We start from the raw sequence: 23007 nt of genomic DNA, 5'->3' as shown, positions 1-23007 counted from the left end.
TAATGCAAGAATATTACATTCTGTTTAATTTTTAAGCCACGTATAGGGATGAAAATGCATGAAGCGGGGAACAAATACAACTTCAACAAACAAAACAAAGCCAACAACAAACATTCCCTTTGTCAGTGTAGTGATTATCCAGATCTTGACATACACAAGACAATTTAAGAATAAGCATTTCTGATTGATTTTTGTTTGTCAGCTGCTCACAGCTTCTTCAGAGTGAAGGTGAAATCCTTCTAGGAAGCATTCAAATACTACCAAAAAGACAAAGCCAAACAAATGCCCTAACAAAGCGTTTAAAAATTAAAGTTGAGGTAGCAAGAGTTGGCAAGAGGAGAGAATCTGCCAAATGCTGGAGTAGAAGGAAACTGCTCTCTTAACTGCAAAAATGTGTGGTTTTTGTTTACTTTCTGTAGGTGTTTTTGTCCTAGGGGAAATATCTTGCAACTGCCATTATCTTGAGCTGCGGCAGGCTTCAGCAAAGATGGATAAAGAATTATTTTAGATAAGAATGTTTCCATCCATAAGTGGTAACCTCTTTATTCTTGTTGTTTTGTTTTCAAGTATAAATGGAAACTAGGCAACAGCAAGTTGAATGCAAGCTCCTTAGCATTTGGGAGTATTTAAGGCAGAGTAGGAGCTTCAGTGCACTGAAGGACAAGCAGCATTTAGGGAAGCATTGGGAGATTTGCTGCTGGAAGCTGAAGCGTTGCAGTGGATCGCTTACTGGGGAAAGCTGGTGAAGGACAGCAAGTGGTGTTGGAGCAAACATCAGTAGCTGTGTACAGAATGCAGATAGGGCCGTGGTAGCTGAAAAAATGTGAATGCGGACTGTATGATGAAGTATTTGGCCTAATGGTGTATCTGCTGCTAAGCAGGTTTTGATATTGGTGTCAGAAGTATTTTGAGTGGATTTTTTGTTGGTTTTAGAGGAACTATAATTGGTTACTAGATCTTTCTTTTCCTGCCCCCCCCCCCCCCCCCCCCACCTCCAAAATCAAATAGTAAAATAATGGAAATCCTGAGCTAAGTTACAAAAAAGTATCTTGCAGTTTCTTTCTAAGTAAATTCACCCTTCATATGCACTAGTTTGTGACTGCTGTTTGCTCTGTTAATTTCCATCGTAGAATGTGGTGACAGAGCAAGTTCTGTGGCTTGCAGGCTTCCAGATTTCTATATGGTAGTAAATGCTCTGTCTTCCTGGTGGTAGAATTTTGAGGGGAGAGGAATTGGATGGCATATTCTTCCTCTTTAGTTTGGGGGGTCAAAAAACATGCTTACTTTGGTCTGCCAGCATGAATACCAAGGGTACTGAGAGATGCTCAGGTTCCTCACTTGGATGAATTGCTAATGCTGGTGCTGCCTCCGAGCAGAGCAGTGACTCTCTATTCTTGCTGCTTTTTTAAGTCCTGAATTAATAGGTGATCCAAGGTCTTCGTTTGTGTAGAAATAGATGGATTCTGCAGAGCAGACTTTTGTGATGGGGGAGAGATTTTGAGCGGAGCTAAAGTGATGTCCCCAGTGTTTTCAGCCTGCTCATGAGCTTTTGTGTGTCACGTTGTATTACCTTTGAGTTGGAAGATATGAAAACAAAATCCATTAAGACAAGACCTAGTGTTATCTTGACTGCCTTCCATGTAAAAAGATGGATGAAGACTATCATTCTTCTGTATAGAGGAAGCCAAATGCCCATTCCCCCTCAAATTCCCGAGGCTTAATAAACAAGCATTTGTGCTTGTTCTTTGAAACAGCCACAGTTAAAAGGCTGAGGTGGTTGATTACATAAGACTGATGGTTTAAAGATGAGATTTTGAGGCCTCTGACTGTGTACTGTATTCATTCAAGTCTATTAAAAGCTATCTAAAAGCTTCTGAAACTGCTGCTTTTTTAATGGAGCTAGCTCTGTTTTGTTACTCTGGTGCACCAGGTAAGACCTCCGGGCATCTGATTGCCTTTCATTGTATTAGCATCACTGCTGGTTACTGATGTATGTTTCTCCTCTCCAAGATGATTTTCACCTTTTCTTTTATCAGAGGTTTGCTGGCTGCTTTTTTTTTTTTTTTCTTTTTCTCTTTATCTTCACTTGTTGGAATTGTGGTTATGTTCCTAATAGTGGTTTTCGATAAAACCTATGACTTCTTGTCTCTGATTTGGGGTAGAAGGAGAGTTGTTATTCAGCTAAAATAAGAGAAGAGAGATGTTAATTGTAAATGACCAGCCTTATTAACTGGGTCCAGACATGCAGTGGAGAATTCTGATGCCTTTTCCAAGGATAAACTTGAGGTATCTGCAAGATGCCAGTTTACTTTCTGCATAGATTCAGTTTCTAGCTTTCATCAGAATAACTTAAGACTTCTTACACTTTTATGCTTCTCATACTTTTGTGTCTATATGCACAAATTAAAAAAAAAAAAAAGACAAGAAACTGACCATTTAGAGGAGTGTGGAATAATACAGCAGATTCTAATTCTTAGCCAATGTGTACACTATTTTTCTCTCCAATTCTTTTCCTTCATCCCCATGGTCAAACAATGTCTAATGTGCTTGGCTTCCAGTATTCACCACATTGATTGGGGAAATTAAGAGCAATGTCTTAGAAGGGCTTGAAGCACGCTAACTGTTAGCTTTGAGTGATTAATAGTAAGGCGCTGTGCTTCTTAAATCCTTTTGGAGGTCATCAGTGATCTTGAAGGTTGGTTTGTATCTACTGAAATCATTGAAACAGAAATCTGCACGTTTCTTCTTTCTCCATGGATGTGTTGCATCTGTGCAGAAAGTGAAGTGAAATGAAGAAGGTGAATATATGGAAAAATAACAGGAAAAGCTTTTGTTGGTGAGTCTTGGAAGAAAATAGCAAATTCAGTCTTAAGTACAAAACAAAATATTTATGCTGCTATTGACTTATGTGCTACGTACTTAACGTATTCTGAAGTCTTGGTGCAATCATATTTTGTAGATTTGCTAGTTTTCAGGTAGCTTTCTGTATCTATTTAGCAGTTGTTTGATATAAATTAGCCATCACAGTTGTATTTCACAAGAAATGGAACGCAATCAATTTGGTAAGGTTTGTGAAGGGTGAGGCCCTCCTTGAAGAACTTAAATCTGCTTCTTACCTCCCTTACCCCACATTGCTCTTAGATGGCATATTTATCAGCTGTTACTTTGGTACCTGAATTTTTACTGTAGCTTTTCTGTAATGATCTCTCCCTTTTGCTTTAGCACTATTAATATTTACTTTTTTTTTTTTTTTTAAAGCCCTGGCAACAAAAGCAAAAGATTCTTATTAAGTGGAGTTTAAGACAAGACTATTTCAGAACTCTTGTATTGATTGCAGCAGCTGATAATGCTTTGGCCTTAAATTATGGGGGCAGTTTATCTTCACGCTAAGTTACTTGAGTAACTTTCATATCTGAATGACATAAGCAGTGGGTTTCCTGCTCTAGCCAGGGCTGTTTGTTACAGCTGATAATGGAGAAGCTTAATACATATCTGACCCATGATCCTATATTCAGCTTTCGTGACAATCCGTGAAGCTTTGTAGAGCTTCATTGATTTCCACTGGTATGCATACAAAAGTAAGAATTGAAAGGTGCAAAGCGTTCGTTTTTGACTATAACTGCAATGCATTTTAGGGTGTGTTCTTTGGTAGGTAGTTTGTTAGTTGTGATCATGCATATCATATATTGTGTTCTTAAGGTGAAAAAAGTCTTTTCATGCCTATCTTATACAGAAATGTCTTGAAAATAAAAGATAAAAATTAGAGAAAGGTTGCTGTGTCATAGGCATTACATGGATTCTTCTGAAATTTGTAAGCAATTTGATGTTGGCTAGTGGAAAATGTTGAGTGTGTAGCTCCCCCCAGCTCCCTTTTATATAAGTTTCTGACAGGAAATCTGTAGCTAAATATTATTTTGAGTTCCATCTGTTCATGTATAATAGTGTTTTATAATGCAGTCCAGATTGCTGCCCAATAGAAATGTCCTATAGCATGAGATAGACTTCCAAGTGATTGTTGTACATACTAATTATTTTTTAACGAGTGATTCATTTAAATTTTGAGTTAACTAGCTCATTTTAAGTACAACTTCCTTGATAGAAAAGTTGCCACTAATTAACTAAAATAGAGCCTCATGTTTCTAGTTCCAGTATGTTGTTTTTGTGTGTTTTTTTTTTTTTTAATAATGATTTAAATAACTGTATTATTTTACTGGAGTAAGAGGATGCGACTTGAGATTCTGATTGCAGTAGAAATAGGAAATTGTTGCTAAAATGTTTCTGTAGCCAACTTCTGTGATCTCTGCAGCGTAACCCAGCTGGTGAGGACTAAGAGCTTGTAGGGTAGCCAGTATCATTTAAATTCTGACAACTCAGGTGATTTCTTCAAGTACTGAGAGTAATTGATGAAAACATTAAAGCTTTAGCAATTGAAAGATGTTCGTCAGCATATTTTTTTAATGAAACTTTCCATCCTTCACAACTGAGATGGTAATGGGATCTGGGTATATTCTTATGGTGTGAAAATGGGGAGGAAAACAAAATGCCCTAAGAACGTGCCTATACTTTTCATTATGTCAGTCGTAACTTTTATATAATTGGCCGTAAATCTTAGAAGTCTTGGAATAGGCTGTGCTTTGAAAAATGCAATAGAGTTCCTTCTAAATATCTTTACTGCCTGGGAGTTTACATCTCTTTCCTATTTCAGTGATAATATGAATAATTAACGTTAAAATTATAATGCTTATCTGCTCAGGACCGACTTAAAACGACTGTCTTGAATGTTACATGAGCCAGGCTCACTTCTAGACTGGACTGCAGGTACTTCTGAGGAATAACTTTGCTCCCTCTAGTGGGGATTAGCTTTATAACGTCCTAAATCATTATTTTCTAGAGCTTTCACTTCATAAAAAGAAACTCATTACATGTCCATGCTGGATTTCCTTTCACCAAGACAGTTTGTTGCAGACATTTTAATGTCATGAATATGAGTTTCTGTTGGGTTTGCAGCTCAGTTGTTAACAACCCAGCTACAAAATAGATAATTTCCTCTAGTTCGTTTCCTCTGGCTGCGTGTTTTCCACAGAGCGAACCTTTGCAGCAAATGAGGTTAGTAATCCATCTTAAGTTCCAAAGTTGAAGCTATTCATGTATGTGGTCATGAGGGAGCACTGCTCTATCATTTTGTAAAATTAAAGCCATTGGTCTCAACTGCTTTTTTTTGATGATTATGTTGGATGAGTTAGTATCTGGGCTGAAAGCAGTGATTGTTCTCAAATGCTGATATCCGCAACAGATGTGCAGAGACAGCTAGTCTGACTCCCACAGCTCTGCTAGGGCTAGACAGCCCCATTAAGCTGCTGTCATCTCCACCATTGCCAGTCACAGCACAGCTTCTTGCGACATCACTCCTCTGATGTCAGGAGGTAGTCTGTTGTGTTCTGATGCACAGTCATGTTTTCCTCTGTGGAGAGAAGCAGTGTGAAACTCCTTTGCGTCCAAATTGATGGGGGGGGGGGGGGGGGGAAACAACAAAAACCAGCCCCAAGTCCCAGAATGCTAATGACAAAAGCTCCACAGCACTAAAAACAACTTTTCTACCGCTACGCTGCTGGAATAAGCAAAAGCATAGCAGAGCTGTGGCAACCCTGCTTTTTGTTCAAGAAGAATCTGCAGTTTGGAAATGTGTTATATTTTGAAATAAACTTCATTGTATACATTATTCAGTGTACTTTTTAGAAGTTAATACGTTGCAGAAATTGCACTATTGCAAAATAGGTTACAGGCAAGTTGTGGGGCGTTGAAAATATGTAGAGGTGTTTGTTGTCATTTTTAAGGGGCACATGCAATATCAAGTGACGTTTCTGCTGCCTGTTGGATCTGCAGGCTTGTAATGCTGACTGCAAGAGGGAGCCTTTTCTGTAATCTCTGGAACAAATGGAGGAAAAATGCCAACAAATATGAAATAGTGAATAGGGGATTTTTTTCCTTCCTGGTTCTGCCACGTGTTCTTGTGACCACAGACGTATTGTGTATTTCTGTGTTTCTCCAGCTTTTAATTGTTGAGTCCTGCCTGCAGTTTTTCTTACTTTGCAATCATGTCAGTGCTTTGAGAATCTCAAATGCAATTAAATTAAAGTATTATTTTGCCCAAGACTTATTTTTTTGGTGTTCAGATTTCAAAGGCATACTGTGATCAGAAATACTTTCAGGAGGTTCCCCCCCCCCCCCCCCATTCAAAATATTTTGTTGGTTTTTTTCCCATTCATCTAACATTAAAACCAGAAGTGGCTGGTATATATCACTTAATGCAGGCAGGATGCAAAGCATTTACAAAGAGCTAATGTAAGAAACCATGTACTTTCAGACAAGTAGTTAATGGGATTGTCATGTTCTCTGGAAGACTACTTGGGTCTGTGATAGGAGACAAAAATAAAAATATTTTTGATACAGCTGGGTCTTGTAGTATTTCATCTAGATGGTGTCCATATGGAAGACAAGATGGTGGAGTGTCCTTGGTTAGTTCATGGGTGGCTGTTGTTTTATTCATCGAGACCTTTGCCTGCATTTGGGAGCACAGAGGGCTAGGCCATGAGTACAGAATAACCTCTTATAAATTTAACATAAATGTGCTGAAATAATGCATATCCACGTGTACTGAAGTACAGCTTCACTTCTCACTTGAGAGTTTCCTTATCATCCCAACTGACCATAAGCTAGAAGTGTACAAAGATGTGAAGTCCTGATCTGTAACAACTTAGATATAGGATTTTATTGTGATGAAAAGTGACCCATTTTCCCATTGATATGATGATGTCTGAAGCAGTGACAATTTTTCCCCTAAGACAGTTTTAATCCTGCAAGTTGCTGTCAGCCCATGACATCTCCTTCCTGAGGAGAAGATAGCATGGTATGAACTGGGTGTCAAAGGAGGTGTGAAAACATTTTGAGGAGGCTGCTCAGAAACTCGGAGAAGTTACTTTTATCTGGGAGCTACGAATAATAAGACTTAAATTATTTTATTATGATCATGGGGAAGTACGTTTTTACAACCTATATGCAGCCCAAGTCTTTCTTCCTCTTGAAGGTTAAAATTGTATTGCAAAAATACATGCTGGAGTCAAAAGGCCAAGTGACTGTACACCTACATTGCTACTGCACATTTTTCAAGTGGCTTTTGTGTGTGTCTTTAAAAGGCATTTGTAGATGACAGAGTTTGGGAGCAGAGCATTAACACCAGCCTACCAAGAAGGCAGCAGAAGTGTGAACCTTTCTATGTTTGAATGGGTTATTGTAAGTGGAACCAACTCATAAGAACTTGAGAAGAGGTGTGTGGCTATTAGCAAGGGGCCGTGAGTGCATGAGGAGCAGCTCCAGCTATCTGGGAGGATGTTAGGAAGAAGACAAGGCAAAACTAAAAGACTTAGGAAGACATGAACTACAGCCACTGAAGGAGACCAGTATGCAAATGCTGTTCTATGTCAGCCTTAGAGCAATGCTGAGTTATTTATACCAAACAGTACGAATTTGTCAGTTGCTTGTTTACCAATTTATGAAACCTGTGTTCTTTTTCCCTTACACTGTTTCTTGGTTGCCAAGCATTGCCTTTTTAGAAAGGATGGCTTCATTGCTTCCTTTAAGAGAAGCCCAGGATCAGATGAGGATAACCTTAAAAACTTAATATGAGTTGTATTTGGGGTGGACCTAGAACAGTCACTTTGAGGAGATGAAGGGCTGGGTTCTCATCACTTATCCTGGAGCTTTCCTTAATCAAAGATGTTACAACCAAATAGCATCTCCTGGCTTCCCCTCCCCCCCTTCTCTGCTCAGCCTTCTACTACCTGGATTGTTACCAACGTGGTAGGATGTCTTTAGGGCTCTGTTCTGGGATAGTTATCTAACTCCCTGGAGTAGTAGGAGAAATTTGCCCCTGCTTCTGTAAGATGTTACTGCACTTGCAGAAGAGGCAACTGAATGGATGGTATTGGTGGTCAGTTCTGCAGGGCAAGGAAAGACCTGTATGTGAGCTTGTTAATATGTGGGTAGTTCCCTCTCTAACCACTGTAACTCAGCTTGCTGAGAAAGATGAGTTGGTTTGTTTTATTTTTGTTTATTTTATTCCTTATGCAACAGTGTTGTCACAGTGTCTGTGTCATGGCCAAGAAATCCTTTTCACACTTTGCTCTGCTCACCATGTCAGTGACGTGTTTCTGGAAGGCAAACGTCTCCTTGGAAACAGATTTCACAGGTGTATTTTTTGCTTTTAAGTATCCCAAATAACTAAGATATCTTACAAAATACAGTATCAGTTGGTACATCTTTCCACAGTCATTTATTATAGTCCCAACCTCCCACAAAGCGGTGGCTTGGATTAATATGTCTTTCTGATTTAGCACTCCAGAGAAATAACTTCCATTTCATATAGCAAAAAGGAAAGCTTGCATGTGTTTTCAGGCATACTTTATTTAAATTGCCAAAAAACATTTAAAACTATAATGATCCTTATATGGTTACAGCCTGTTAATGTAAAAATGAACTTTTCAACCTTACTACCCGTGTACACAAAAGCAGATCTTTGAGACTAATGGAATTTGAGGACAGTGACTTAATGTAGCAGTAGGGCAAATTTAAATTATGCATATGGAAATCATCTGTGGTCACTGGAGCCTTAAACCAGAAGAAGCTCGGGAAAGTTGGGGTTGATGCACAGAGAAGAAAGACCAAGAGCTCATTTTTGATGGCTGCCCTATGCCGCAGCTCTGGAGAGGGCTGGTTCTGCAGGGCATAGGCCTGGCTTCTTTGGAACATGGCCTGGAACTGTTTGAGTAATGTGAAATCTTTGTTTCGAAACACAGTTTTAGCACTGCTACTGCTGTCTGTGGTAGCCATTTAATACATTATTTAAAATCATCTTAAAATATTTTAAGTGGCTCGGGATTGACAGTTCAATACAGTTTTGCTATAAACAACAGCAAAAGGATTATTCCCTTACAGGGCCCCACAAGTTTCAGCCATATTGGAAATGGGTTAATGCTAGATTTTTAGACTATTGACTATTGTTGGAAGCGGATTACTTTGCTTTTATAAAATAAAATCTGACAATTTAAAGTCTTAATATCTGCAAAAGATAATCTGACCAGATACACGAGCGTTTCTGGTCGCTAAGGTTTGTTATTTTGCCAAGATCGCTCAGCTGTTTATGTACTGTGTTCAGTTTGCTATGTTAATGCTACACAAAATGTCAACAAAATGATATGTAAAGCTAGGTTAGCTTGGTAAAATGAATGTTTCCATGACTTTGAAATACTAAAAGTAGAACCTTGATGTTTTTTGTTTCTCTGTTCTTACTGGGGGCATATCTGTTGGCCCCTTTAACTTCTGTTTCAGTGGTGTTGCATTACTCAGTGCAACTTCCTGCAGTTCTGTTCTTCAGTGAACTTTGTGTTGATGTGCTTTTTGGATAATCATTGTTAATTACAATCTGGATGGGGAGGGGGGGGTTAGAGATTGACGAATGTCAATCTCCTGTACCCCTCAGTGATGAGGGACCAAAGTTCCAGCAAGGGACTGGAACTGTTTTTAGCTTATTGCAAAAACTAGGATTCAGTGAGAGAGTTTCTAGCCCCCTCTTATTTGACTGAAATTTTCATCAAATAGTCATCCCTGTCCAAAGAAAGACCTGATTTGGGGCGAAAACAAAATATTTCTCATGCATGTGGGATAATAATTATCTCTTAATTGAAAAACTTAATCCAGTGTCTATTGGGATTAACACCCAGAGGCTTTCAGTGAGCAGCTGCCTCTATTACTACTGGATGGTTTTCTGTACAAAACCACTTCACGGCACATCTCACCAGTGCTGGACTGCCTCTATTTTTACCAAGTGCAGGCAGCTCTGTACTGCACTGGGATGGCACCAGATAAAGCTTGCTGGTGTAATTTTGATTTTGCTAACTGAAGTCTCCCCTGAAGTTTTTATGGTAGTGTTTCTGTGCATGTATGTCTGAACTGTGTATGACTGCCACTGTTTCTTATCAGGGAGAGAATGAACGTAGAAGGTTTGCATTAGCTGTCTAGTTGTCACAAGTGTTCTCTTGTGCATGATTGGGAAGTAGTCCTGGGGATTTCCTGTAGGCTTCCATCATGAAAGGCCAGCTGAACTTCCCAGGTAGGTCTAGGGACACACGTATTGTGAGGACTTGCAAGATTTCCTTGGTAGAAATCCCTCTGCTGGCTCCTTCAGCCTATTGAGTCACTGCTCCTTTTGATCCTCTGAAAGTGAGGGGGGAAGGACTATTTTTAAGACAGGTGATGATTTTATTCAGAAAGGAACCAGGTCACTGCCACCTGGATTTGTTTTCCCAGTTCTGCCTGAGTTTGGTTTGGACCCCCAGGTCCTTTCACAGAGATGTAGGAGACAGCAGGAAGAGTTTTCCAGAGGTAGCTTGAGAACTAATTAATTCAATGTTCATTGTAGCTCCAGCATTTAATTCAGAGAGTACTTTTCTACTCTCACTTATTTAAAACGGCTATGATTGAAGTTCCTGCAATGTAATTTTTTGAGGGGTTGGTATTGTCAGAGCTTGCCTTTATTCATGCTTATTTTTTCATCTCCGTGTGAGATGAAGTCTTTAAACTGAGAGCCTAAGATTAGAATAAAGCTCAGGCTGTTTCTGTCAGTCTTTTTAAAATATATAGGTACTGGTATTTAAGCAGTATAGGCAAGGAAAATCTCTCAATTAACAATTTGCAGATTTGGGTGAAAATAAGACATACTTCTGATTTGTGTATAAAGCAACCAGACTACAGAATTAAATTGATGTTCTTAAAATGAAGCTAGGAAAAAAAAAAAAACCAAGATAAATGGTTTTCACAAAGAAAATGGTATAATCATGATCTTATCTAGTCAGTATTTATGAAATGTAATTAAAATTAATTCTTTTGTGACTTAACAACAATGGGCCACATTCAGCATGCAGATTCATTTCTGTTTTTTCAAAGGACTTGCTCAAAATCCTATACATACGTTTAGGTCAGCAATCATGTTTATGTGTTCAGTGTTAATTAAGCAAATATATCATAGATACTAAATACAAATATAGTAAGTTTAGTTTTGGTCCTCTAATTTACTCCTATTCCTAATAAAATCTTTGTTAACACTTCTGATTAGAAAGCAATGCTGTTTGCTATTTCCTTTTTGGCTGTTAGTCCAACTGACCATATTTGGTTTTCCAGATCGGGTTAGTTTAGCCAAGAAGTGCAAAGATAAGCAGGGGTGTAAGTGTAATATGCTGGAAATAACTGTATTTTTCCAATTAGTATTCAGTATGATGGTGACTTACTGGGTACCACGCTGCCCATGCATGCAGGTACCTGGGTGACTTTAACAGTGTAATGTAGACAGGACCCTTTTGAAGAAAGTAAATAATTTTATGTCTGGGGAAAGATTTTATAAAATAAGCAGTCTCTAGACCTTCTTGCTAAATAGAATCAGATGATCTATATTGATCTGGCTTTCTTCTTGTTTGAATTGTATTTTGCTTGAAAGAGTGAAGTTCACATTTGTGTAGTGAAACACTTATGAGAACCATATGTATATAAAGAGGTTCCATTAACTTTTCTTGCACACACCGAAGACTTGTGTTACAATAAGAAGCTAGGTGAGAGCAGGGCCCAGTGCTGTATATCAAGGAAGTGCGTGGTCAGAATGTATTCTAGAAGTACTCCGTGTATTAACTGCATTTGTAAGGATATAAAAATAATGCAGAAAAGAAATGAGAAATACGGACTAGGACTATGGTAAATATATTGGACAGTGATTTTACTATAGGGTGAATTTTTTTGGTTTAATATCAAACGCTTAACAATGTCACACTAATCAATATTCTCCTACTGTTGTGTTCAAAATAAAGCTGGCAAAAAAACTATCTTGAAATTAAATGATGAGTATTAAATGCTAATGAAACCATAGCAGGTCTTTCAGCATCACTGCTTCTAATTTTCTCACAGCTGCTGCATTAGATGTTATTTAATGATCTCAGTTCCTAACTGGAGTTGCCTCCTTGCTGCTCCGTTTTGGCTGGTTGGTTGGTTTGGCTTTATCTGTTTTGTTGGGTGGTGGTGGTTGTTGTTTTGTTGTTGTTTTGTTATTTTCTTGGAGTTTTTTGTTTGTTTGTTTTGTCTTTACTGATCTCCATGAAGCACCACGTGTTTTTTTTTTTGGAGTCTGAAAAAACAATTATTTTCTATCTGGACTGTTCTTTTTCCTTCTGATCTAAATACGCATCTACTGCTATTAAATACTTTTTTTCTTTTTTTTATGACGTGAGTTTTAATTGTTCACTAAACTACCACTTCTTACAGCAACAGATCTTTCGTATCTGTGCCTTACTGGAGAAAACTAGCTGTAATGCAGTTTGTAAAATGAATTATTAGAATGTCTCAGTGCTGATAACTGAATTGTCAGAAGAGAAGGGAAAAGTTGGGGTTTTGTCCTGACTCAAAATACTTACAATAGTACCAGAAAAGTTACTGGAAGTTTTGTGCTCTGTTTCTCTCCTTTTGTGTGCTCTACGTGCGGTCTTCACTTTCTGTAGCTCGGATCTGGGCTCAGAGCACACACGTGTTGAGCCTGTCCTGGAGCTGGAGTGTGTGCGCTTCGTTCTTGTTGTATGGGCTTTACTGCCAGAAAGTCTCAGCTCAGAATGATAAGCAGAGACACTTTGTAAGACCAACACAACAGTGTTGGCTACCCTTGCTTCTAAAATCTATTTTTACATATGTTCATGAGGATCAGAGTAGTTAGTAACAGTTTTAAGGGTGGTCACTGAGATGTGCTTGCAAGGAGTCACTTGGACATGAGAGAACCTGCAGCCCCCAGCTTGGTGCCGGGCACCGCTGCTCCTGGAGCACAGTGCTGGTGCCCCCATGCTTCAGCCACTGTTGTCTCTGGGAGCAATGAACTTTCATCCACGTGCAGTGAAGAGACAGCAGGCCTTATGGTGTGTTTTACAAAGGAAAAGAAAGTCGAAGTATTTTGGGCAAGCCTTCAGTTTCACATTACTGTTTGAGTCGTGAAGTTTCTGAAGAGCCAAAGTGGTGGTTCTGCTGTTGGTAAGACTTAAAACTAGACCAGAATAGAGCTACTATTCTTAAAGGTCTTGGGAAGTGTTTCTTTGTTACTAACTGATACCTTGAACAAATTCAACTTCGGGGTTTTGGTATTAACCTATATTTCTCGTGTAGTTTTAATTGGCTGTTGTGACAGAAATCCTCCATGGCCATAAATTGTCATAGCACCATTGATTCTTTCTCTCTTCCTTCTCCATCCCCAAAGTATTGGTATCCACTTACAGCAGTGCTGCTCTGTTTTATGAAAGCAGTGTGCTGTTCAACAGCTCCCAGAGGAGCCACATTTCAATGGAAGAGGAAGGCTACATGCTATGTGTATATAATTTGAAAAGTGAATCAGAACATTAACTTTGCTACATAATTATGGATAATTTTTAAGCTGCTGTTCAGTTTTCATTCTTCATCAGAAGAGAATGGAGTCAATATTGAGTAGGTTTTTGGTTCTGCTCTGCTTTGGTATTTAGGCCAATGAAGTGCTTAATGCAGCTATTGGGCAGGGAAACAGCTTGAGAACTGTCGGTGCCTTGGGCTGCCAGCTGCTTGGCTAATTGGCCTGAAAACAGTGCGGGAACAGAGCTGAGACACCAGGTCAGATGCCTTCAGTATTGCTTCCAACCCAAAGAAAGTTGCTTACTGGTTTAAAGTGGCATCCAGTGTCAGAGATACACCAGCATGTTTGCTCTGGGGGTGGTGCCAGCATCACTGGCCCTGATGTGTGGAAGTCAGTTTAATCTACACCTTTTTATTCCACTGGCAGCACTGGAAGCACTGATGCTCCATCCCCGGAGACTTTCAAGGTGAGGCCCTGGGCACCCTGATCTAGCTGTGGTGTGCCTGTTCATTGCTGGTGAGTTGGAGTAGGTGGCCTTCAGAGGTCCCTTCCAACTCTGAGGATTCTATGATTCTATGAAGATTGCTGAGCTAAAATTTATTTCAAGACTGAGCCTTTCCTCTTCTGGCTGGGGGCTTTCCACTAGGATGAGTGGCAGGCACATGAGAGATGCTGAGAAGAGCTTAAATTATATCCATGGACACATGCAAAAGGAAAGTAGACATAGAGGTCAGAGAACATCGTCTGTGGAAGTAGGGTGTGTGCTCTGGAGTATTCTTCCAAATACTTAATTAACTTCACTGTGACAGTTATCAAGGCTCAAAATGTGTTCTTTATCCAACACAGTAAGGGCTAAGACACAGGGAGAGGAAAGAGTTTCTGTTTTTTTTCAGATGTTCTTGTTGAGAAGTCCCAGGAGGTTCTGGTGCTTTAGTGAGAAATGACTAATTTAAAATGTTTAGTTTTGTTAACCTTTAGTTTGTTAGGATCTGTGCTGCTCTGTTTTATTTGTGAAGATGTTATTTTGTCTGCAGTTAACACTTGGATTTGCAGTAAATGCTAATAGTCTGGTTTTAAGACATTCATCTGTTTGAATGTGCAAGGAATGTGGGCAAATAACAGCTTCTGATACAGTGATTTGTTTCTGTAGCTGTTTAAAATTGTTTAGTTTGATTTTCAGATGATTTTATTAGAATATATGGACCTATTGCATTTTCACAGGTGATTTTCTTAGCTGAGATCCTAAGAAAACAGGTCTAAGCAATCAAACTTTGTCTATCCATTTCTCTCTGTATTATTTTTGTACTAATTACTTTGAAACCTGTTGACAAACTGTACTGGCTTGAAACGGCAGAAATCTTGAAGATAAATCACTTTAGATTTTTCCATAATTGGCGGTGGTGTACAGCTTGAACCCTGCATTGGTGCTTCTGATGGAGAAGATGTAACTTACAACTATATGTTATTTTCTGGTAGCATCTGCTTGGCAAACCGTCTTACTGTTAGCCGTGGTATTTTGTGCTTTCTGCTACAAGACGATGTCTCGAGATACACAAGTCACGAGAGGATGCTGTCAGTTACAGAAATGGGATAAAGTTGCATTTTGAAGGTTATGTGAACTAATGGATGAGAAGACAAGCTTGTTCTGTTGTTTACATGGTAGTTGTTGCCACCAACTGAAGACTTTCTGCAAATAATTCACTTTCTGGTGAACTACCAGAATAGCAGCCCTGGTATGATGTGTGCTGCTGCCTGTGTGCAAACTGTGAAATGGATGAAAGCTTGCATGCAGGACAACTGCAGGTGATGGAACAGCACTTTTCAACACACTGCAGAAATGATATTGTTTCAGTGACCCTAGAGAGGCAGTAATAAAATAACTCGTCAAGATAAAGCAGAATATTTTGTGCCTTGAAATTATGCATTATATTACTATGAAAATCTGTGTCTTGCACTCCAAGTATCACTTGCTGAAATACCATTTATCTTTTTTAATAAATGTAGAAAACTAGTGTAAAACTTAGGGATGACACTCTTAACCCAGTTTAAGCATTTGACTCTTTGTAACTCTGCCTAGCTGATTTTCTTATAAAGTCAGTTTTAAATAGAATACAATGAAATCAACGAGACTAGAGTGCATCATTTTGTCCACTGGTTTTCTGATAGAGAATAAATGACCTTACCTGATTTTTTAAATTGATTTTGGTGGAACTAATCTAACCCTATGTAGACAAGCTCTCAAAATCAAAGTTAAATTTGCATGGTTGTAATATGAGGAGATTTCTGGCAAATAAAATATATTTAATAAATACGGAGCACCTTCTTCCTCCCTATCTTTCACGTGTCATGAGTTGTTAAAGATTACATCGTGTTTTCTACCATACTTCTAAAACACTTAAGCAGTGTTTATTTTTCAATCATTACAGGGTGATAGTAGAGCAAATGAGTTGGTGGACATTTGGTTAACTGCTTTAATTTCTCTAACTCCTGATTAATATAGTTATCCCAAAGAGTATTCCCAACTGCATGTTACCATTTCTCGATCTCTTCCCACACCCCTATTTACTGATGTGGATGAAATTCGTGCCATTTTAACAAGTAAACCATGTTTTCAGAGTGTAGCAAAAAAGCTTCCTGACTTCGTAGGAAAAACTGCCATCAGTTTTCATGACTGGAAAAAAAAACCCAACAAACACCTGTTTTTACAAAATGTGCAGCTTTCTTCTTTCCAATATTAATAATAGACTACAGTGAGATGGACCATTGGGATGGACAGTCAGACAGATGCTTTCTGCTGTCTCATCTTCTCACTGCCTCTAACCTCCCTTGCCCCTTTGGCAGTTTATATCCTGTGTTTCACCTCTGCCTTTGATTTTATCATACAGGCAATTTCTGTTCTTCACCATAAAAATTAGTCTTCTTGCTAGTTGGAAGTTTAAAACCTACCTTTTCTTTTTTTTTTTTTTTTTTTGTATAATACAACTGTGTACTTAGTATCTGTGGAAGTTCTTCTTCCATAGGTTCTTGCTTTCCCCTCTCACAGTACAAAGCTTAAGATGATTGCATGCAATAGCCTTTTTGCTAATTGTGTCTAATCATGACTTCTCTATGTATAGCCTTTACGGTTCAGTTCACTTATCACACTAATTCTTGAGTTGTGATTTCAAATATTTCAGTAGAGGAATACTTATCACATGTCAATTTCATGCATCTTTTGGCTTTCTATATATAAAATGTATTGCATATAAAACTGGAAGTTCTCCTCAGCACCCTGGAGCCTTATCAGCACGGCAGTTCTGTGCAGTTGTCTAGCTGAGATTTTCTGGAGTAGAAAACAGAAATGAAATGTTTCATTTCCGCCTTTCTAGGTGGCAGATATGTCCACACAGCCCTTGGGCAGCCATGCAGCTCAGCACGTCTCCCTCCCAAACCTCTAACAGTTACTGGTAGGGAGAGGAGCTGCCGCTTACGTGTTGTGGTGGCCATCTCCAGTGAGATCAAACCTTGGTCTGTTGCCTCATCTTTCCAAAACTGGAGGTTTGCCAGCAGTGATGGGAGAGGTAGCAAATGAGAAAGGAAGGAGTAAAAACTGAGACTGGTATAGTGGGGAGCAACAGATGTCGTATAGAAAATTGAGAGATGCTCAATAAGCATTTTCTACAAACATTTTCATACCGACGTGACTTAGTTATGGGGTGTGAGAGACGAGCATATGAAGGGGTTTGAAGCTTCAAAGTGTTTGAGGCAGATGGAAGTTTGTGGTTGAAGACAACTTATGTGGAATTATAGGGTAGTGGTGTTCACAGCTTGAAGATTCTGTTTTAAAGTGATTTCATGTTGTAATTAAAGAGTCATGGTGAAAGAAAACACAAGGAGCCGAGTTACGGAAAGCAAGGGAAGTAAAGGCTGGTACCTACTGCTGCAAAGTGTGTCATCCAGAAGAACTGCACCAAGGATAAGAATATAATACAGGGAATTAGGTGTTACTTTTGTGGTATGGACCTCGGACGACACTGCTGGCCTACACAGATTTCCTTGAATGCATGATTAAAAGTAAAATCACAATAAGTAAATCAGAAAAGTTGCTTTGATATATGTATTACAAAGCATATAACAGTGTATGCTTATCTAGGACAGAACAAAGCTGTGTCTGAATCAGCACAAAGTATTTAATATTCAGCAGCAGAAAAAAAAAAAGCTCTAATAGCCTTTTTTTTCTTACAAATAGATTTTTAGCACTTGAAGCAGAGTGCAGTTACTCAGTGTCACCCTTTGTATAAAAGGTTAATTTGTAATGCACTCACCTTTCCATAGCTTGCTTTTTCCACATTTCTTCCTTGTCCAGCGTTTGGTGTACTTCAGTACTGAGATCACTTTTCTCTTTGATGTTAACTGTTTTATAAGCATCTGTGAACTTGACATCAGTAAAGTCAATGAGAATTTGGAAAACAGTTTGTTGTAAAGCTTTGCACTTGGGGCTCATGTTAATTAGACTATCAAAAAACATCGGTTTCATCTGAATTCCAGCTCCTCTCTAGTGTTAATTGACTGAATCTGTAGTACTGGTCTTGGAAAATTCATTCAGGTTGCTTGAGTTATTCCTTTTGTTACAGTCTTTAAATAGTGGATATGTTACAGAAATTATTTGAGCTACTTTGGGGATGGAATCATTTTGATAGCACGTAGCAGACATTTATCCTTAAAGGTGTTGGCTTTCAGTAGGTTTTACATGAGTCATAGAATATGGGATGCATTCCCTAAGCATATTGTTTTCCAGTCTGTCAGACTAACTCACCTTTTATCTTTTGTATATTTTATAGATTTCTCACATCAAATGCATCAGAAATGCACATGACAGCACACGTCTCCTTTATTGCTGGGGCAGTGTCTCTTTTCACAGTGTTATTTGCCTTCTAAGGTTTGAACTTCAAAACTGACAGTCTTTATATTGAAATTTTGTATTTGTCATCCTTAACAGAAAGGGCTATTGCAAGACATGAAGTCAGAGAGATAGAACAACGTCATACAGCAGATGGCCCCCGACAAGAAGTGGCACTGGATGAAGAAGATGATGTGGTGATTATTTACAATAGAGTACCTAAGACTGCCAGCACATCCTTCACAAATATTGCCTATGATCTTTGTGCAAAGAACAGATACCATGTTCTACATATCAATACAACCAAAAATAATCCTGTGATGTCTCTGCAAGATCAGGTAAGCCGCTGCATTTGGGATGGTTTTATTAAGCAGGTGGAAAGCATGGAAAACTTAAACATACGTGATCTGATGGAATCAACTTTGATATCCCATTTTCCAACATAAATGGAGTTTAACATGTTTATTTTTATGTGTTGTAGAGGAGAATTAAATAATAGGTTTAGGTATTTGCTGTGCTGCTGGAGGTGGTAAGTACCTGTATGTAGGAGAAAAGCTAAGCTAAAAAGAGACATAGCTATGGAAGCCTCGACCTTTGTTTTTATAGCTGTGTGTAGTACATCACTGCGTTGTCTGCCATTTGGCTCTTTAATAATATTTGCCTGTCATCTCCATCTGCAATGCATGCAGTCTTAAGTGCTCTCCTCTGCATAGTGCAGGTGCTGTGCTGTGCTGTCAGGGCTGCACTGCTTCTGATCAGGTCTGGTCAGGTCTCACAGGTGACAAAACGCAGGTAGGAAGATGTGGCTGTGAAGAGACACTGTAAATGGGTCGCTTCATACTGCTTTGAGCTCTAAACTAAACTCATGGCAGTCTCAGGTTGGAATTGATCATGGCTACTGCTGCATCAGATGATGGGTATTTAAAAAAGAAGATGATGGAGGAATGCTGTGTTTTTCTTGTACGTGGAGTGGGGAGTTAGGTTTTTTGGTTTTATGTTTTAAGGTATTTCCTTGTTCGTGACTGCACATGCAGGGAAACTAAGTCAGAGGTCTGAAACGTCACTGTCCTTGTCCCTGTCCATAAAGCAAATGTTGCCAAACTCTCAGTACGTGCTGCCCATCGTGTGCCGATCACCTTAAGTTGATATGCAGCCGCAGCAGGAGCTGTTCTGCATTGCAGCATGTCAGCACTGAGGCTTCCAGCTCCTTTAAGTGCATGCCTACAGGCAGGAGTACTTGGAACAGCTGCTGTAGTCTGGAGGAGGGGGAAACAGATGGCAATGGGCCCTCCACTCTCTGTTCTGTATGGGGGAGAAAGAGTGAAGTCGGGATATGAGCACGGGGACACAGACTGTAGTTGGGGTGGGAATGGGCACCTGTTTTGTGATGGTGGGATTGTGTCACTGTTGGGTTCTTGCTGTTGTGAATTTTTTTTCCTGAAGTGTGCAGGTGATATGGTGATTAAATCTGGCAGTCATCATGCCCACTGTGTAGAGCAAGTGCTTAAGACCTGTGCCCCAAGAGCAGAGTTCACATACCACGTTCATCAGTACCACTGGGTTGAGTCATGAGGTGCATACACCAGTAGTGAAATACACAGACACAGCATAGAGGCAGAACTGTTTTTATCGGTGATACTGCTTGTTAAAACAAGTATCTCCCAGAGCAAGGTGAAGACTATTTTAGGCTGACATAAATAAATTAGTAAAATAGTAAACCTTCTGGTATATGCTATTTCTGCAGTGCTTTTTCCAAACTATTCTAGTTCTGTTACAGATTTTAAGTTTTCTGCCCATATGTGGAACCTTTACTTCTTGAATGCAATCTGGGAAAAATGACTACTTAAAATTCACTCCAAATACAAACTGTATCTGCTTTGAGGTAATCTCACAAAAGTCCCTAACACATCCATTTTAGTTTCAGATGGAACTTTTCCCAGCAGTGCTCCTTTCTTGCAGCTTGTCTGAAGGCAGGATCCTGGGATCTGCCCCTGTGTTCACAGTTTGGGCTTTTCCTCTGCAGCAAGCTCAGCACCATGTTTGCATTTCTGACCTGCATTCAATAAAATGAAGTAATTGGAAATTTTGCTTGCATGTTTCAGTACTGATATTTTTTGTCCATACAAGTGTGCCTTTGTTATGGCTAACTGGATGTCATATCAGCCACACAAAGTTCTGCTTCTCTGTTACATGGTGGAATTGTCATCTAATAGATTTAAAACTAAATTACTTTTCTATCTTGCAGCATTTATTCTTGATATATTATCAGAACAGGGGAGTATGGGGACACATTTTTTTGGTGCTGTTGTTGTGACCATACAAAAAACATGGTAGAATTATCCCACATTTCATTACTTCAACGTGCTGCTTGTAGTTCTTCAGTATTTTATCTCCTGCAGTTTCTCCCCATTTTTCTCAATAGGGAAAACTGAAAACGTAATCTTACTTCCTGATGTATTCTAAACTGGTGGCCTCTCAGAAGATAGCACATTTGTACTGACTTTACTAATACGTATTTCCTTTACTGGTGAAGGTTTCAACAACTGTCAGAAATGGAACAGAAAGGCAGTCGGTTAGAAGTGGAAATAATGTGCTGTGAAATACCGGGTAGTGAGCATTTAAGAATGGGCTGATGCACACCAGTGACCACTGCTGCACACGTGCCAGGTGTATTTTTCCTTCTTAGGAAGAGGTATTTGTGCCAGACAGGTATCCCGGCTTTTTACCATGGCTGAACCAGTCAGTTCCTGTCTTTTCAACATCTCATAGATTGCTTCTCAGCTGCCCTTGCCTCGATCTTGTCATTTTTCATGGCTTTCAGCCAAAGCTGTTCTGCTGGCGTCCCTCCAGTGTTCCTGACCCTCTACTTCGGAGGTAACTGCAAGTTGTTAGCTTGGAGAGCTAAGCCACCAGTGCCTTCCCAGAAGGATTCCAGTTCAGGAATCCCATTGTGCTTGGTCTTGAAATCTGAATCGGGTTTCTTGTAGTGGAGACGCTGCTTGCAGTCTTTCTTGAAAACCTTTTCTACTCAAACTTTTGTGGGGGAGAAATTCTCACACGTCCTTACCAGTCTTGTGATGTTTATCATCCCAACTATTTGTAATACTGTCAGTTATTTTGCTATTGACACGTCTATAATAAGATGGAATAAAAAGCTGAGGAATTTTCAGTATCCAAAGATGCATGTGGTACCAGGCCATAGGGAAGGCGTTCAGGGTGGGCGTGTGTCAGCCTGTAGATATGAGGAACTGATGGAAACAATTGATGGACAGAAGTGATGGTTTACAACACCACTGTGGATTGCATGCACAGATTTCGCTTGACTTTTTGCTCAGACCAAGTATGCTGGGTGGGTTTTGTTTTTTGTTTGTTATTTGTTTTTTTCCTCTTTCTCACTGGGACTTGCTTTAAATTCTTATCATCATAGAAACTGAATGCATTTAACTTACCTTTCAGGACATCTTACGCCCCCAGAGTACTTTTGATCTGACTTTTTAATTCAGTGAAGCTCAGTCGATTTCTCACTTACTAAAAGGCTGTGAAGCAACTTTGTAGCTGATTATATAAAAGCCCCATGAAACAACTTCACAGGAATTCCATTCACATCTATCTGAACTTTAAAGTAACCTCCAATTTTATTCAGTTGGGTTCAGTCTCTTGAAAGCTGCAGTATCTGCTGAGCCCTGAAGAGAAAAATAACATTTATCATATTTAACAGCAAGAATCAGCAAGCTGTATTTATCTCTGCCCTAAAAATGTGTGAATCTGGACTCGTTAGGCTGTGGCCTGGAACAGTTCTGACTTCTGGAAGACCGCAAACTATGGGAAAGAAGGGAAAAAGCATCTCTTGCCTGCAGGCGAGGTATAGGTGTTGAAAACTTGTATTCTCAGGGGCACTGTGTGTTGCTCGTCTGTATCTTAAGGCAGATGTAAATGTCACATAAAACCTTCCTAGCCTTACTGTTAGCTGCGCTGGCATTAGTGCTAAAGCTAATAAAAGGCTAGAACATCCGCTCAGGTCTCTTGTTGTACTACAGAAATTGTAATTTCTTCTGCAATAACCCTGCTCTGTGATCATAAAAAAAAATATTTCCTTAGCAAAGACATTCTAAGGCAAATGTGTTTTGTTTTTTAAAGAAGGATTACTGGCACGTATAAGGTAAGGTAGCAGATGGTAGAGCGGAGATCTAAGACACGAGTGACCCTTGGGAATGTGCAGTTAACATTTTCCTGTGTCTGGTACGATCAGAACTCTAGCTGGTACACCAGAAACCTTGCTCATGGAAGCATAATTAAAACGAGTGCTTTTATTTGCATGCCGGATTATACAAAATGCATAATATAACTGATTATCTTGCAGAGTTGTAGCAATTAACTGTGATATTTCGGGGACTGGGGGAGAGGATAGTGTGTACTTTCCATTGAAGAAGCTTCTCGAGGTTCTCCATTAAAAATATCGTCTTTAATCTTAGAAAGGTGTCATCAATGGAAGTGGGGTTTGTTTCAGTAGTAGCATAGGTAGTTCAGCTGAATTCCAACTGGCATAGCTATATTATCATACGTGCTGCAGACAAAACAAGGCAGAAAGCCAGTGCAGTTTATGGAACACCACCGTATAATGTTCTGCAGTGCTTTTCAGATAGATTTACCACAGTTTTTCATGTGCAAT

General features: G+C 39.3%; 1 protein-coding gene across 1 annotated transcript in view; it reads left to right on the top strand.

Moving 5' to 3' along the window:
- The window catches only part of HS2ST1 (heparan sulfate 2-O-sulfotransferase 1), a 72170-nt gene that overhangs the window by 36501 nt on the left and 12662 nt on the right, over positions 1–23007 (top strand). Inside the window, exon 2 of the mRNA NM_204481.2 lies at positions 18438–18676. Within this exon, the coding sequence (NP_989812.1) occupies positions 18438–18676 (239 nt within the window). The remainder of the gene's footprint in view (positions 1–18437; positions 18677–23007) is intronic.

The sequence above is a fragment of the Gallus gallus genome, chromosome 8 (genome assembly GCF_016699485.2).
Source record: "Gallus gallus isolate bGalGal1 chromosome 8, bGalGal1.mat.broiler.GRCg7b, whole genome shotgun sequence".
NCBI classification, from domain to species: Eukaryota; Metazoa; Chordata; class Aves; order Galliformes; family Phasianidae; genus Gallus; species Gallus gallus.
Note: the sequence above shows the minus strand (reverse complement) of the source record. Positions and strands in the feature narration are given on the sequence as shown.